The 15,239-nt window shown below is 43.0% G+C and overlaps 1 protein-coding gene across 3 annotated transcripts in view; it reads right to left on the reverse strand.

Moving 5' to 3' along the window:
* adamts10 (ADAM metallopeptidase with thrombospondin type 1 motif, 10) overlaps positions 1-14,087 on the reverse strand; it is a 42,356-nt gene extending 28,269 nt beyond the window's left edge. For 2 of the 3 annotated variants that reach the window (XM_068590067.1, XM_068590066.1), the window contains exons 1-4: positions 13,960-14,087; positions 8,481-8,910; positions 3,470-3,609; positions 3,130-3,339 (exon numbers count right to left, since the gene is read on the reverse strand). In XM_068590067.1, coding sequence (XP_068446168.1) covers positions 3,130-3,339; positions 3,470-3,609; positions 8,481-8,604 — 474 coding nt within the window. In that variant the 5' untranslated portion in view covers positions 8,605-8,910; positions 13,960-14,087. Of the gene's footprint in view, positions 1-211; positions 372-3,129; positions 3,340-3,469; positions 3,610-8,480; positions 8,911-13,959 lie in introns of all 3 variants that reach the window. The other variant, XM_068590068.1, reaches the window with a different exon arrangement.
* Positions 14,088-15,239: the final 1,152 nt, after the last annotated feature.

Genomic DNA, 15,239 nt, shown 5'->3' on the forward strand with positions numbered 1-15,239 from the left:
GATTTTCTTACTTCTTTCACTTCCCTTTTACTTTTTCTCCAACGCCCTGCGACACAGACTCAGTCACACCCAAATCACAACTGGGAACTTGGACACAACCACAAGCCTCTGCTGCTGCCTGCTATGCAAATGAACCCGAGGGTTGGTTTTATTCCTCCAAACCGCTGCTCCTAAAAAAAAAAATAAAAGACCAGAATATCTCTCCTCTCACCAATGACTCCACAGGATTGACCCTTGTACTGATGGCGGAGCGACGAGCGCTTGTAAACCACATGGGGGCGCCCCTCGGCTCTCTCTGTCCTGGTCTGGTTATCTGGTGAGACAAGGGGTTCAATCAGGTACTCCTCTCCCCCTGCAACAATCACCCCCTGCTGCAGAGAGACAGACGTGTAGAATAGAATAGAAGAGAATAGAATAACAGGAATCATTGCTTTCATAGTACAAATGTCACAAACGGCGCACGACGTGGATCTCCACTTTGTTATGTTGATGAATCAAATAGCACAGCCACGAATACAGATCATCCCAAATGCTCCATCAATGACACAACTCAAATGAATGACAAGAAGGATTAGCAACAAAGCAGACGGGGGGAGTTAGGGCGAGCAGAGGGAATCAGAGGCCGTCTGATGGGTCAGGAAGCCGATGAGACTTCATACCAACATCTGAGCTTTCGATGCAGCAGATTTTGAGCTCAATGTTTAGTATTGTTGCAGTGTTTGCCCTTCAACTAGTTTGTTTGAGAAGACAAACGGGTCAGTATTGATCAGAAAGATTCAGATTTGGAAAGAAACGCAATAGTTTATACAGCTCACATGCAAAATGTCGACTCCATAGTGAGATTTTGTTCCACAGCAGGAAGAGTCGCTAACTTTAGATGTTTTGGTCAAAATACTAATCAAATAAAGACGATAAAGAAATGACACAAGCACAAGCAAATAACAAAGGAGATGATGGGGAAATTACTAATAGGTAAAGACACAATATATGTAGTAGTATTTACAATTAAATTAGATAATTAGAGAAGTTAATTGTTGCTCAGTGGTTAGCATCTATGTGGTTGTTCGAGCCTTGGCAAGACACTTATATAATATATACATATTATATATATATATATTTATTTTTAATTATATTTTATTTTGTATATATATATATCTGTCATCCCTGTTCTTATATTTTATGTGTTTAATTTTATTTAGTTTATTCCATTTGGTGTCTGTAAAGTGTTGGGTGCTAAGATGACAACAAATTTTGGGGATTAAAAAAGTATCTATCTATCTATCTATCTATCTATCTATCTATCTATCTATCTATCTATCTATCTATCTATCTATCTATCTATCTATCTATCTATCTATCTATCTATCTATCTATCTATCTATCTATCTATCTATCTATCTATCTATCTATCCATCCATCCATCCATCCATCCATCCATCCATCCATCCATCCATCCATCCATCCATCCATCCATCCATCCATCCATCCATCCATCCATCCATCCATCCATCCATCTATCCATCCATCCATCCATCCATCCATCCATCCATCCATCCATCCATCTATCTATCTATCTATCTATCTATCTATCTATCCATCTATCTATCTATCTATCTATCTATCTATCTATCTATCTATCTATCTATCTATCTATCCATCCATCTATCTAGACTGTCCCCCTCACAAAGTCCTCTGTTGGACCAATCTGAGGAGGATCAAGACCCCACAGAACAAAAACACACACACATACACACACCTGCATACACACACACACACACGCACAAACACACGTGAGAGCATGAAAGAGTGAATGAGAGCGAGAAAAATGAGAGTGAGACAGAGAGTGATACACTGACACTTCCTTTGAATCGGTTCAAAAGTGTTGGCCCGGTCAGAGCGAGTGTCTCCCCTCGACTCGCTGCGGCGGCGTCCACAGTGCCTTTAATCTCCTAACAGAGTTAGTGACGCTCCCCTGGACACGCCGCCCGCTCACTGGTGAATGTGCTCATGCTGGTCTGGCCAACAGTAATTACGTGTGCTGCTTATTAACGCTTTGTGAACACATCTAATCTTCTCTGTGGAGCCTGCTGTTTGTAGTGAGAGGATACAGTGATACACTGTGCGCTGAGCGCAGGGGAATTATTTCAGCTAACAAAGTGTTGCGTCACAATGAAGTGATCAGGCCAGTGGTTTGGAGGGGTGGGAGGGGGAGACTCACTTTGATCTCTTAGTTTGGGGCATTAACCAGCTGATTACTTCACGAAAGTGGCACATGAATGCAAATGAAATGATGCGTTGACCTTCTTGGAAAAGAGTTCAAATACACAGAAGATTAAAAAGGTATACACAGTTTAGGTTTTCCCATAATCTCCTACATTTCCCTGTCTGCCCAGAGGGAGCATGCCAGAACATGATGCATTGTGGGTGAGAGGTAGAGATGCTGAACTGTCCAGCAGCACCTGAAACTGACAATCATGGCCCCTGAGCATTGGCAATATGTGCAGAGCTGAGACAGAAAGCAGGGTTTCTGTCTCAGGAGAGACACTCTGAAAGTGTGGCCACGTTCATGTTGTATTGGAGTTATGGTTCATACCCTTTTCAACTTTTAAGTGTTCAAAATCAAAATCCAAGTCAAACGACCAGCTCTTCTACAGTGTTTTTTTTTCAGTGTTAAATCTTTCCCACTTTATCCCATATGAGAGCATTGAGAGCAATGGTGATAGCATATAAAATGCTGGATTTCTTTTAGCTGCGTTGCATTCGTATTAATGTATCCTCAATTGTTAAGTGCTGGGGAACATTTGTACATTTTGAAGTAGTTGCGAATTATATTAATCAACATTCCCTCCACCCTTGGATTACAATCTGTATAAGAAAAATAAATAAAGCATCATTTGAGGATAAATCCTTCGTAGCATTAGGTCATTTTATTTAAGGTGATTTCCCTTTCTGAGGGCCACACTGGTTGGTTTGGAAAAAGCATGAAGCCGAGTACTCAACATTTCCTAAAATGTCATGCTTTGATCCAAATAAAGTATTACTGATCCCTCCTATGCGGAGCTAGTGCTGCTGCTGCTGACCCCACTAAGTGTATTAGATGTGGATTAGACTCGCAGGTCTCAGTCTTACCAGGCCATTGCAGTTGCTCAGGGCCACTTTGCTGGAGTGCGGCTGGTCCTGAAGGTGTCCGACATAGTGACAGTGGGGAGAGTAAGGATGGCTCCAGGCTAATCGACCTTTCTTCCAGTACTCCACCCTGAACTGGCGCGACAGCAGGCCTCCCTGCAGCGTCAGGTTCAGCAAAAAGTTGTTGCGTGGCGTGGACAGCTGGTAGAAGAGCTAAGGGATGGAGGAAAAAGAGTTCAGTTAATGAAAGCTCATCAGGATGTTATCAGTAGATTAAAGAGTATTCTAAAGATGTGTATACAGGTAAGACAAAGAGAGTGAAAAATAAAAAGGAAAGCATTACAGAGTCAGGCTGTATGTCTTCAGTGCTGCGGCTCCTTCTCCTGTGAGGTTGCGGCGTTTCTGCATCCAGCGTCTCACCGCTAGGTCCTACACGTACTGGGATGGCAATCTCATAGCGGCCCAGATTAGACAGGAAGGCGGCTAGAGGGAGAGAAATGAAGAAGGCAGGAAAAAAAACAAATTAGAGTTGAACTTCTCATGCAACAAAAAAATAAAACAGTTGAGCATTTGAAAGTTGCTTATTTGGAATAGCGGACTTTTTCAGAGAGTAACCCAGTTGGCGAAGAGAAAACGTGCAGATATTTTTGGTGCATTACTGACGGGGTCCCTCCAACTCCAAGAACCCGCTCCCCGCATGAGGCCAAAGGGAACGTTGCCATCGCTACACTGAAACTGTATACTTCCTGTCTGTCCCGGTCTGTGCCGAGGCCTGGTGGAGATTTATTGTCCAAACACACACCGCTCTAAACAGCCAACGTCAGCTAACTCACGGGGAAAGGTCACCGGCAAATGAGTCCAGTTTTCATCAAACCTCTGGCCTCGGTTGTTGGAGTCGCAGCTCCTTCCCACACAAAGTAAATACCCAGAGATCAGAGTTCCCTGGTACAGACTTGGAGAGCTCTGTACTGGGAAAAAACGTTTATAGGCAGCAAAAAAAAAAAAAGGTCTGGCTTTAACAAACAGCAAGCACAATTACAAACGCTGCCTTCACAGGGACCTGGTGAGGTCGCACTGTATTTTTCACATGGGAAGTTTAGTACAGAACAGGCATGGCAGTGTTTTTATGGAAAATGGACGGTGGCCTTTTCCTAAATGGTAAATGGCGTTTTTGGCCTTTCAATTTTGTGTTAAATGTTCTTCCCTCTGTATGTGCACATGCACATATATTCTGTGCACGTACATACAGAGGGAAACACCCTTCCTGTGAGGGTTCAATGAGGTGGGATGGTCTGAAAGTAATTATGGATATGTGAAAACACAGATAATGCAATGATGGTTGCGATGCAATTCCAAGATTTAAAGCAGAAATGAATACTACAGATCATCTATTGTGCCTGTTTGTGTCCTGTCTCCTGCTCTTCAACACTGTTTCTAGTCTATACTGTCTGTGAGCGGTGTCTTACAGACAGAAGTACGGCCATAACATCATATTATCATGGTTGATTTTTGATAACATGGGGGCAAAAACAATGCAGAAAAACACAAGCAATGCATTGCTGCTTTCTGCATTTAGCTCATGCTACAACGTTAGCTTAAAGTTGCCACATTCAGAAGATGCAGAGAAATATGAGCATTTATTTGAAGCTGTGTTTCTGGACCCCTGACGAGTGTGGGTTTGGTCTCTACCAACACCTAATAAAAGGTCTTTAGCTTCAGTCTTTACCATAAAGGAACTGTAAAATTGTTAATTTCACAAACTTGTTTAAAAGCCCAATCTTCCTGAGAGCTCTGAACCGTTTCCCACAACACATCCATCCTGCCCTCCCAAACCACAGCAAGGTGGTATGACTATTACCTTTGAAGCACAGGAAAGCTCCTGCAGAGAAAATGAAGGGAGGATGTTAATGAAGTAGCGAGATATGATTCACCTCCAAGGAAGAAATTAATGAGACCTCACACAGAATAAACTGCAGACTAATGAAAACCAGTCAAGTGGTTAAGCATGTAGTTTGAACAACAGGTTTGAGAGGAAGTACTTTAGTATAAGACAGATGGGGAATGTCTTTAGAGCTTTTACAACTGTTTTCCATGAACCAGTTACCCATTTATAAAAGTATTACTGTTACTGTACACGCAATGTGATTATTCCTGTCTTCTCTTCTTAACCCCGAGAGAATAAACTAGTCCACATATTGGATATTGCAGCTCTTAATGGGTAGTACATTTAGCTGACAGCAAACTTGCAGTAGCCAATAGTGCAAAAATATGTTCCTCGACAGTGGAAACATGCTAAATCTAACAGGAAACACTCGCTGACAAAAGAGTTTTCATACAGAAGCGTCCGTGCTGATGAATCCACCCATGAGCATGGTTTCTGTTATCACCGAATGAAAATAGTTGAAGGAAATACTCTGGATGGAAAAGTGTCCCTCCCTCCATCCCAGACACACCTTCATGGCACGACAAGCAAGAGGAGGAAGAGTCTTTGATTGTTCAGGAAAAAAAACTACGAGAGAGGGAAATGGTGGAAGGAGTGCTCGTCTTTAGATTATAATCGTGTTAGAAGTCTCTCTGGGCCTCGCCTGTCTGCTCTCCTGTGGGAAAACACACACACACACACACACACACACACACACACACACACACACACACACAGCCAAACGTATATAGACTTCCCTATCCAAATACTTTTGTCTCTTTTTGGTCTGGGGCTAAGAGCTTCCAGGTGACGACGTGGCGGTGATATTTCTTTAAATTAGTCGCCGCAACACTTCCAGACTGTTGCAAACACAAATTGTCGACTCCGAAGTGCTTAAAACCCAGTGCGACAAAAGGAAAGCTCGACTCGTGCACAAAGCCAGGTTCATACAGACATTGTTTTCCCAGTTTGGTTTGAAAGAATCCGATTGGGTTTCAACAGAGCTCTGACCCCAACGCCTTTGGGATGAGCTGGAAACCACGCAGGCCTCATCAGTGGCCGACCTTCCTAACGCCCCTCGTGTCATTTAATCACCTTACACCGACGCTATGGTGACACGTTCAGCAGCCACAAATCAACATGTGCTTTCATGTGGCATTGTCCTGTCACCCAGAAGCCCAATTATAACTCTCTTTTTTTTGGTCTCCACCAACTCCTGAGAGTTATATCTGGCTCTTTAGCCGCTAAAGGCTCCACATTGTTCCGCCGCAAGTTGCCAACTTTGTCTGTCTACTGTTTGGTGCTTAGAAGGTCATGTTCATCAGAGTGTTTCTGTTAAGAAACAGCATCCTGCTCGGGGGAGTTTGGTGATAATTATTTGTGGGTTCATCACTGCGAACGACTTCTTTTCCATCATGCAGTTATTCAATCCAGTGTTCATTTAAAATATCAAGTAGAGGCCGAAACTATAGAGACCAAATTGTCTGTACTTTGAGAAAAGTCTCTGGAGGAATGAGCCACGTCAGGGTTCGAGGGGTGGGTTATTTAAAGGAAGCGTCGCGGCAGACTATTAGAGACAGCTGGCTGTGAGGGGTCAGAGGTTAAGTTTAGGAAATACACAATCACAGCCTTGTTCAGGGTGACGAGGCACGGACGCTGAGTAATTTTTATGTCTTTGCCTTCGGGGGGGGATTTCAGTCCCTCCAGTTCCAGTGTGTGTGTGTGTGTGTGTGTGTGTGTGTGTGTGTGTGTGTGTGTGTGTGTGTGTGTGTGTGTGTGTGTGTGGTGGGACGTGAGGGGGGGTGGGCACGTGGCTGAGCCACAGCGACATGATTTGTGGAAGCAGAGTTCAAGTTCAGCAGCGCAGACCTGCATGCCTGGAGCGCGCCTCAGACGGTCAGACAACAGGGTCACCACTTTTTTTTTTTTCTCATCTGAAGCTCTGTGCTTGTAACAACGACAGTAAGTATGGGACACATGTGAATCCTTAAACATCACAATTGTAGTACAAATGAAATACAAATTTAAAAAGGGTATTTATTCCGAATTTCTAAACATGGGCAGCATTGTCAAGTTTTTCTTTTTTCTTTGACTGAAATGAGAAACAGATTTCACTCTGGGCGCCTCGACCGTAAAATACATTAAAGTGCTCTTGCTCTCGGGAGACTGAAAATAATTTAAGCAACCCGCAGTATGAAGCCAGGATCACAGACAATAAACCAATTATGTTTTCCCACTATGTATTAAGACCTCAAACAATACGGTCCGTGCTGTTAATAGTGTGTTTATTTCTAACTCGGGTCTCTAAAACTCTTTTCACACTGAATTTTTGATTGGTTTGAAAAGGTCAACCTGTGTTATGTAACCTGGGTTTAGCACCGTTCCCAAATTCGGGGGGCTGACTTAGCGTTTTTTGGGGGTGGGAAAACATGAACACACCTTTGTAAGATAATCGTAGGATTACTATCCGGTTATTCGAGAATTGTAATAGGATTACTGTAACTTCGTAGTAGATACGATGCAGACGTCTTTCAGTAAGTTCAGCTCTTCTCGGCTCCAGATACAAATGAAGATGGTTGAATCTGAGATGTTGCGTGAATTATGTTCAACAAATACATTTATGACTGGTTAGGTATGGTTTTACTTCTGTTGTAGGTCTGAAAATATACAAAAATACAGCTATCAATATGTCTGTTGAGTTTCGTACACATATATAAATGCTATGATGTCGAATTCCTGCAAAAACCTGCAAACAAATTGAAACATTTCAGGATTAGACAGAAAAAAAATCCACCTGCTAAACGAAATTTAGCGCTACGGAAACAAGGAACCGAAACGTCATTGTGACAACACTCTCATTTGGCACGAGGGCCAGACTTTGGGGCCAGTTCTAATAAAGTGAATGGAGCGGGCATGGCGAGCCGGAGAGGCTGTTATATTCACCAACACAGCAGCTCCCTGTCTGTTCCTTTTACAACTTATGATTACTTCCCGGCAACGTTAACAACTTTATCCCCAAATTAAAGTAATACGTCTCAGCGGAGATATTGCAAATGTGCAAAAGCTAATTTAGTTCGTTACATTTCATTAAGCGGACGCTTTTATCCAAAGCGACTTACAATAAGTGCATCCAATCGTGAGTACAAACTCACAACAACAAGAATAAAGAAAGTACAATTTCTTTAAGAAAGTGCATAAGTAAGTGCCATTTAAGTGCTACTTTCTTTATTCAACGTATAGTTGCAACAAGACCTCGTATAAAGTCTGTAAAGCCCCCGCCCCGGTATGTGCATACTGCACAGTAGGGCCTATTTTATAGTCAAGATTATAATATAAATAATAAGATATTTAGATTGTAATGTGTCTATACTTGATGTTTTGTCAAAGCAATAGTTCCCAGCAGGCCGCGGTACATGAACACAACCCCTCTCACCTTGCGACTGGGAGAACTCATTCCTGTGACCTCCTTCCGCCTCGGTGACACCCGCGATGACGAAGGCGATGCAGACCAGACAAGTCCTCCATAGCGTTTCCATCGTTACTACAGTAGTGGCCATAGTAACAGAAATCAGTGCAGTGGTCCCCGGGCCGCGGTCCCAACATGTCTTCTGCCCTCTCGGATGCCCCGTGGCCTAGCAGTGGGACAGCTCAGTGCTCTGTCGGGCCATGGCTCGCGGGAAGATCCGTGGGTTCAGACGGACATAGCGGCCTCCCTCTGCGGGCGCGTGCGTCGGGTTCAGCGAGCGGAGCGATGGATCCTGGACGGGTCCTCGGAGGAGTCGAAACAAAACCCGGACGGATCTGGCGAAGGGGGAGGGGGGGGGCTCGGCGGCAGCGGCAGGTTTAAACTCCTCTCCGCGGCTCTGTGGAAGATAAATTGTTCAAAGAGGGAGAGGAAGGCCGGGAAAAGGGAGTGAAAAGGGAGGGGAGAGAAAGATTTAGGCTCAAACAGGGAGGAACAAGGGAGACATAGTGAAACACAGACAGAACGAGAGAGAGAGAGAGAGAGAGAGAGAGAGAGAGAGAGAGAGAGAGAGAGAGAGAGAGAGAGAGAGCATGAGATCCCATTGACCCATGTAGTTCCCAGTCTAGCAAGACAAATCTACCCAGTTCATATTCAGCGTACCAGTGAAGGACCGCCCAGTCCCCGCATTGTTCCTTCAGCTAATCAATCTTGGCTTTGGCGAAGGGCAAACACCATGTCTTTCACTCTGATGACCAGAGACAACAGCAGGTCCCAACCTGGGGCCCCTGAGGCCCCGCTCTTAAGCTGCCTGCCCACCGGAAAGAGTTCAAACACAAAGGAAGCCATTGATCTTGTAAAAAGCTGCGCTTAATGCCCAAACAGGGCTTGAAGTGGGTATTATGTCAGAGGCTCTAGGGGTAAAATGAGCCAATTTCAGAGGAGCAGCAGGTTGCCATCACTGCTCCGCTGGCTGACTGTGGTGGTTGCTCGTATGGCTGAGTGACTTGCTGGCCGGCTGCCGGTCTGTACTGCTTACTAATTGGCCGGCGTCCTGGTTAGCAGATAGACGGTACGAGTGTCTATATGAAGCTTGTTTACATGCGAGACAAAGGGTACTGTGATAATCATAGAGCCCCGAGCTGAGGGTCATCGTTATAACATATGCACATGAAATAAACAACAATCTTGATACAGAACCCTTATATTTAATTTACAAGATACAAATAGGGCAGGAACAGTTAGCAATTAACCTCTCAGTGCTCTCCGGTGCTCTGGTTTGGCTTTCAACATTACTGCCTCACCTTTTCTTCATCATTCTCACGCTTTTCAAAAAGATGTGGAAATCCACGGGGTCGTTATAGGATACAATCTAACTGTAACCGTGTGGGTATAACCGACTCAAAATGTAACGTAACTAAACACAACGGCGGCGACACACAGCTGGGTTTGGTGTGATGTGGTCGCAGCGCTTTTAATTAACGGTCTTCGGTTGGGTTTTCCTGTTGAGACCAGAACAAAGTGTGTTATGAGAATCATGTCTGAAGGGGATAAAAGATCAGATGCGGATGTGGGGAATGATTTAATTTTAGTTAAATGTTACCTGGGACTCAAAAGACAGATCAGAGACGAGGAGGTACCTAAACTACAAGCTTCCTTTTTAGAGGAGGCAACCGAATAATAATGCAAGTGTCTGGGAGGGGTAACTATAATGATCTCTGATTTAACATTCAATTGCAAGAGATTGTTGGACAACCAGGAAGAAGATTGATCCTTGCTTTTTTTTTAAAATAACATGAGTAACATAAAACATAAAACGCAACATAACAGAGAGTCTGCTTTATAATAACAATGGAAAATGACTTCCTCAGACCCGCAGTACCCATTACAAAATCAGACCAGAGCCAAGATCTGAAGTCACATTTTCATGGGTGCCCTTCTCTCTGACTTGAGTTTCCTGGCTATGGATTGCAGTGTCAGCTAAAAAAAAAAAAAAAACCCAACCCTCGCTATTCTCCTGTAAAGTCTGCCCACCCAGTTCTCCCCCCCAAATCCCTCCCTCAGTGCCGTCTGAGGAGAGAAGAGCGAGCGGAGACGCCACACCGGCCCAGATGGCTGGCGGCTAACCAACTGCAGCCAAAGGTAATCGGAAGCAGATGGGAAACCTTTTGGTGACGAGAGCGGGGGGAACAAGTTGCCTCCTGAAAAAGAGGAGGAAAAAGAACCAACGCAAAGCCCGAGGGGAATGAAAGAGAGACAGCAGAGTGTAAGCTTCTTTGAGCCAGCTGGGAGAGCCATTCTTGAGTGTTAATACCCTGAACTGAGTGTGCAGGAATGAGTTGAAAAGAGCCCTAATGTGCCTCTTAAATCATTTCAAACAGCAATGGAAAGGTACAGTAAAAAAGAGAGCTTGCTTGAAAAACACTAAGGGGTCTTCTTAGTACTGTTGCAGCTTCCCTCATACGTGGAACAACTGAAAGTCTTTCTCTCTTCCCCTCCCTCAGGCTTTCTCCCAGTCATTTCCTGCACAAGTCAAACTCCCCTCCATTTTCATTACTTCTTCTGCTCCCGCTCTCGATTTATTGTGCGGTTATTAAACTTGTAGCTTGATATCAAGTGCTTTTCATTACCACTAACTCTCCTTTTGTTTATTTAAACAAGAGAACCAGGGAGGGGAGGGGGGGACGGACGGACGGACGGACCCCCCCAGTGCTGCCCCTTGGTGCTTTTTTTAAGTACAACTGCTTAAAAGGGATTGTGGAACAGCCTTCAAAAGATCCCCACAGCGACACGGCACTGCTTTCTGGGTAAATGACTGCTCCATTATAAACCGCACAGAAATGCAGCTAATTTAAGACAAAGAGCGGAGGTGAATGTGTCTTACATCTTCTGTGGAATAAAAAAAAGGATGTTTGTCAGCGAGCACATACACTTAGCTACGAAAGCATATATATATATATATATATATACATATATATATATATATATATATATATATATATAATCCTATATAGCTGCAATCACGGCCGAGAGAGAAAGTGGTCTGAGCTGCACACGGGCCACACAATTTCCAATGCAATCACAATTTGCAAAAGAGAAAAGCGGGAGGGGAGAAGAAAGGGGTTGTTGTTAAAGAGAGAGAGAGAAGTTGGACGGCTCGCGATAATTAGGTGGGAATTTAAGGGTGGGCCCAATTGCATTGTAATCAAGCCAGTGGATCCAGTTTTGACACATCGTTTTTTTGCATCTTGTCATCCAGTCGTAACTGGTGCATTTAATGTAGTGTAACAGATGTACAGTGAGTCGTTTTTTTTCTTTCTTTTTGAGAAGACTAGAGCTAACTATGCTGTCCTTGTCTTTAACTGTTGCCAGGGAGAGTGGAGCTATCCGAAAACTAGCACACTAATCAAAGCCATATGACCGGCTCAAAGTAAAGTCTGTGTGGAGCGAACAGATGCTAAGTGTCCCTCAGCTTAGCTTCAAGTCTAGCACTCCCCCCATTCACTCCCTCTCTCACACACACACGCACACACACACACACACACACACACACACACACAGTTTCCACTTTGATCAGGGGAGTAGCTCATGAATCAGCTTTAAGTTCAGTTTATTATTTCATTAAACTGCCGGTGCGGCTTCTCTTTTCTAAAAAAGACCATGAGGTTGTGGGATCAAATGAGACGAATGTCAAAAGTCAGATGCGGCGGCATACAGTCGGCTTCGGCAGCAATTACTCCCTCTAGAAGTCGAGCTTCACACAGATCTCCACATGAAACCCCGAACAGGTGATACGAGTAATACAAAGAACTGGGGGCAGATTACTAGACTAAACTCTGGTTCTTTCTGTCTGGTACGAAGACAGAAAGAGAAAAGGGCTGGCATTCCTTTCTCAATTTCCCCAAATAAACAGTGCGCAGATGAAAAGTGGGAACATAAACAGGCCGGAGAACCTCGGATGTGCTCCCCTAACTCTGAAAATGTGCCTCTTGAGTCTGAAACAATATTTAGTGAGAGCAAGAGCTGACTCGACACAAAGTGAGTCAGCCAGCAGCAGCACTGGGAGCGCAGCACATGTGGTAGTGGAAGGTTTTCTCTTTCTGTCTTTTATCATATTCATTTCTGCACAGTTTTTTTTAATCTTTTTTATGACTCCCAAAAGCCCCCAAACACCCCACATATGTCATATAAGAAAAGCAGCAAATCCTTTGCTTTTGTGAAGATGAACCATGAATGGGTGGCATTCATTTGCTTGAAAAATGTCAGTTAGTTAGTTTTCTACTAATTATTTTAGCTCTTATCGTCTTTATCTGTCCCATCAAGACATTGATGTAGTTCAAAAGAAGGGCAGTAAAGTGTGTGCGTGTGCATGTGTGTGTAACTAATTGGGACAAGGTGTGTAATAAAGATGCAGCAATCCAATATTGATATCACCGAGGTGACAGACTTTATGAAAGGTAGCAGCCATGATGATGTGACCGTTATTAACTAAAATGTCTTTGTTAGTGCTATAATGAAAGTCAGTGTTACTGCCATCAGCAGTCATGGTTTATTGCCAACTCCAGCTATTGGTGCCACATTAACGCCTGGCCTCATCTTCCCATAAAGATTATCCCAATGAGTTCAACACAGATGTTCACAGAAGTTAAAATTGAGGGGAGACACACACGGCATTGTATGGTTTAGTTTAAGTATTGGAGGAAAAACTTGGATCGTGCATCTCTGGTGTGCATAATGTACATAAACGTGTGTGTGTGTGTGTGTGTGTGTGTGTGTGTGTGTGTGTGTGTGTGTGTGTGGTTGATGGTGAAAATACCATCATATGTCGACATTTGCAAACTAAAACACATGCAATTATAGTATCTGGAATAGTTCATTCTTCCCTCCAAAAATGTATGATGCTGCACGAAGACATTGAAACTACAAACAGACATTTACCTACAATTTTCTGCAAAGTCAGCTGATCAAATGACCCAGGGACCACAGATTTGCATCCATGTTTAAATCCAACATCCAATTACATTAGTATTATATTTCTGTGTAGCATCATTTAATATAAAAGTGAGCTTAAACATTTTTAAGGTCAAATTCTTCAATCAAACATACATTTTTTATACATTATGGATTATAATCCAGACTTTTGTTGCAGAATTACTGCAGTTGTTTTCCATTGAGAAGCTACTTGCCCCCCATCCCACCTCCCACCCTCACCCCCACCAGCTGGTGGGCGACACAAGGCCACTCTTCACTCATGTCGGCTACCTGGACACCACACTGAAGAAGCTTAAAGACTTAAAAAAAAGCGACATTTACATTCTGCAGAAACAATTATGGAGAAATGGGTGTATTTGGAGTTGAGAGCAGCCTGCTGCCAGCATCATGTCATGACCGTGTTCCTCCAGAGTTGTGCATGGAAAGGCAAAGAGTGAGGCCGGGCTCGCGGACTTACCTTCCCCGTTGTCCCCTTGCAGAAGTCTCGGCAGTGAGTCTGTCTTCTGTCTCCGCAGCGGAGCAGCGAGGAGGCGGCGCCGGCGGATGACTGAGGAGACTCAACTTTTTCCACCTCCAGAACCAGAGAGCTTCATGTCGACTAACCCGAACTATGAGGATTTGACTTCCGGTTACAACTTGCAAAATAAAAGTCGTATCTCCAAAGGGGTTTTTGGGTCAAAGAAAGAAGATAACTGAAAATGTATAGGTCAGGTTTGTTGATATGATTTAATTAGGATCTCCATGGATGTTTAATCATGAAATACAATACGATCCTAAAAATGGATGTCTTGTTTTGCTAACTTTGCATGTTTACCTATATATATATATATATATATATATATATATATATATATATATATATATATATATATATATATATATATATATATATATATATATATATATATATATATATATATACCCAGACAATTTCCCACTCGTTACTCCCCTGCACATCCTTCCACACCTCATATCTTATTTAAATACACTTAACACTTACCTTCTGTGCACTTTATTTTAACTTTAATTTTATATTCTACTGTAGATCCAATTGTAAATATTCACACTCCCATTTATTGCACTCTGTTTATTGTTAAATGTTTACTGTTGAATGTTAAATGTTATGCAGCTTCCACCAGGACAAACTCTTTGTGAAAACATACATGGCATAGATAGATAGATAGATAGACAGATAGATAGATAGATAGATAGATAGATAGATAGATAGATAGATAGATAGATAGATAGATAGATAGATAGATAGATACAATAAAATAGCAGCACAGAACATATACTAAAGAAAATGCAAAGTATTTAAAAGTATATAACACCTATCTACTTAAGCTATCTTGGATAGTTAACAATGTTTTTGTTAGTGTGGTATTATTTGTCCTTTAATGTTAAGAGATCTTTTTAGAAGGACACCTCTATTAAAAACAATTTAGGTCTGACTGAGACGTCGCAAGAAAGCCCACCGCTGAAATGTCAGCAAACCCTGGTGCTTTTATTTTGAAGGTACACTCTGTCCTGTCCGGTTTTCTTTTGCCTTTTGCTGTCAGACTTGATTTAGAGGGCTCCTGCTGATTGGCTGCATGATCTACGACTCCAAGGAAGCAGCTGCAGCTGTGGAGGTGGGGTTCTTGAGAGTGTGTGTGGGTATTAGGGGTTTGGGGGGTTACTCACAGTATCTCTGCTGTTGATACTGTGGTCATTGAACAGGTGTTGGAGTATCTGTGT

The sequence above is a fragment of the Clinocottus analis genome, unplaced genomic scaffold, assembly GCF_023055335.1.
Source record: "Clinocottus analis isolate CAN_PGR_092001 unplaced genomic scaffold, fCliAna1.0.p SCAF_23, whole genome shotgun sequence".
NCBI lineage: Eukaryota > Metazoa > Chordata > Actinopteri > Perciformes > Cottidae > Clinocottus > Clinocottus analis.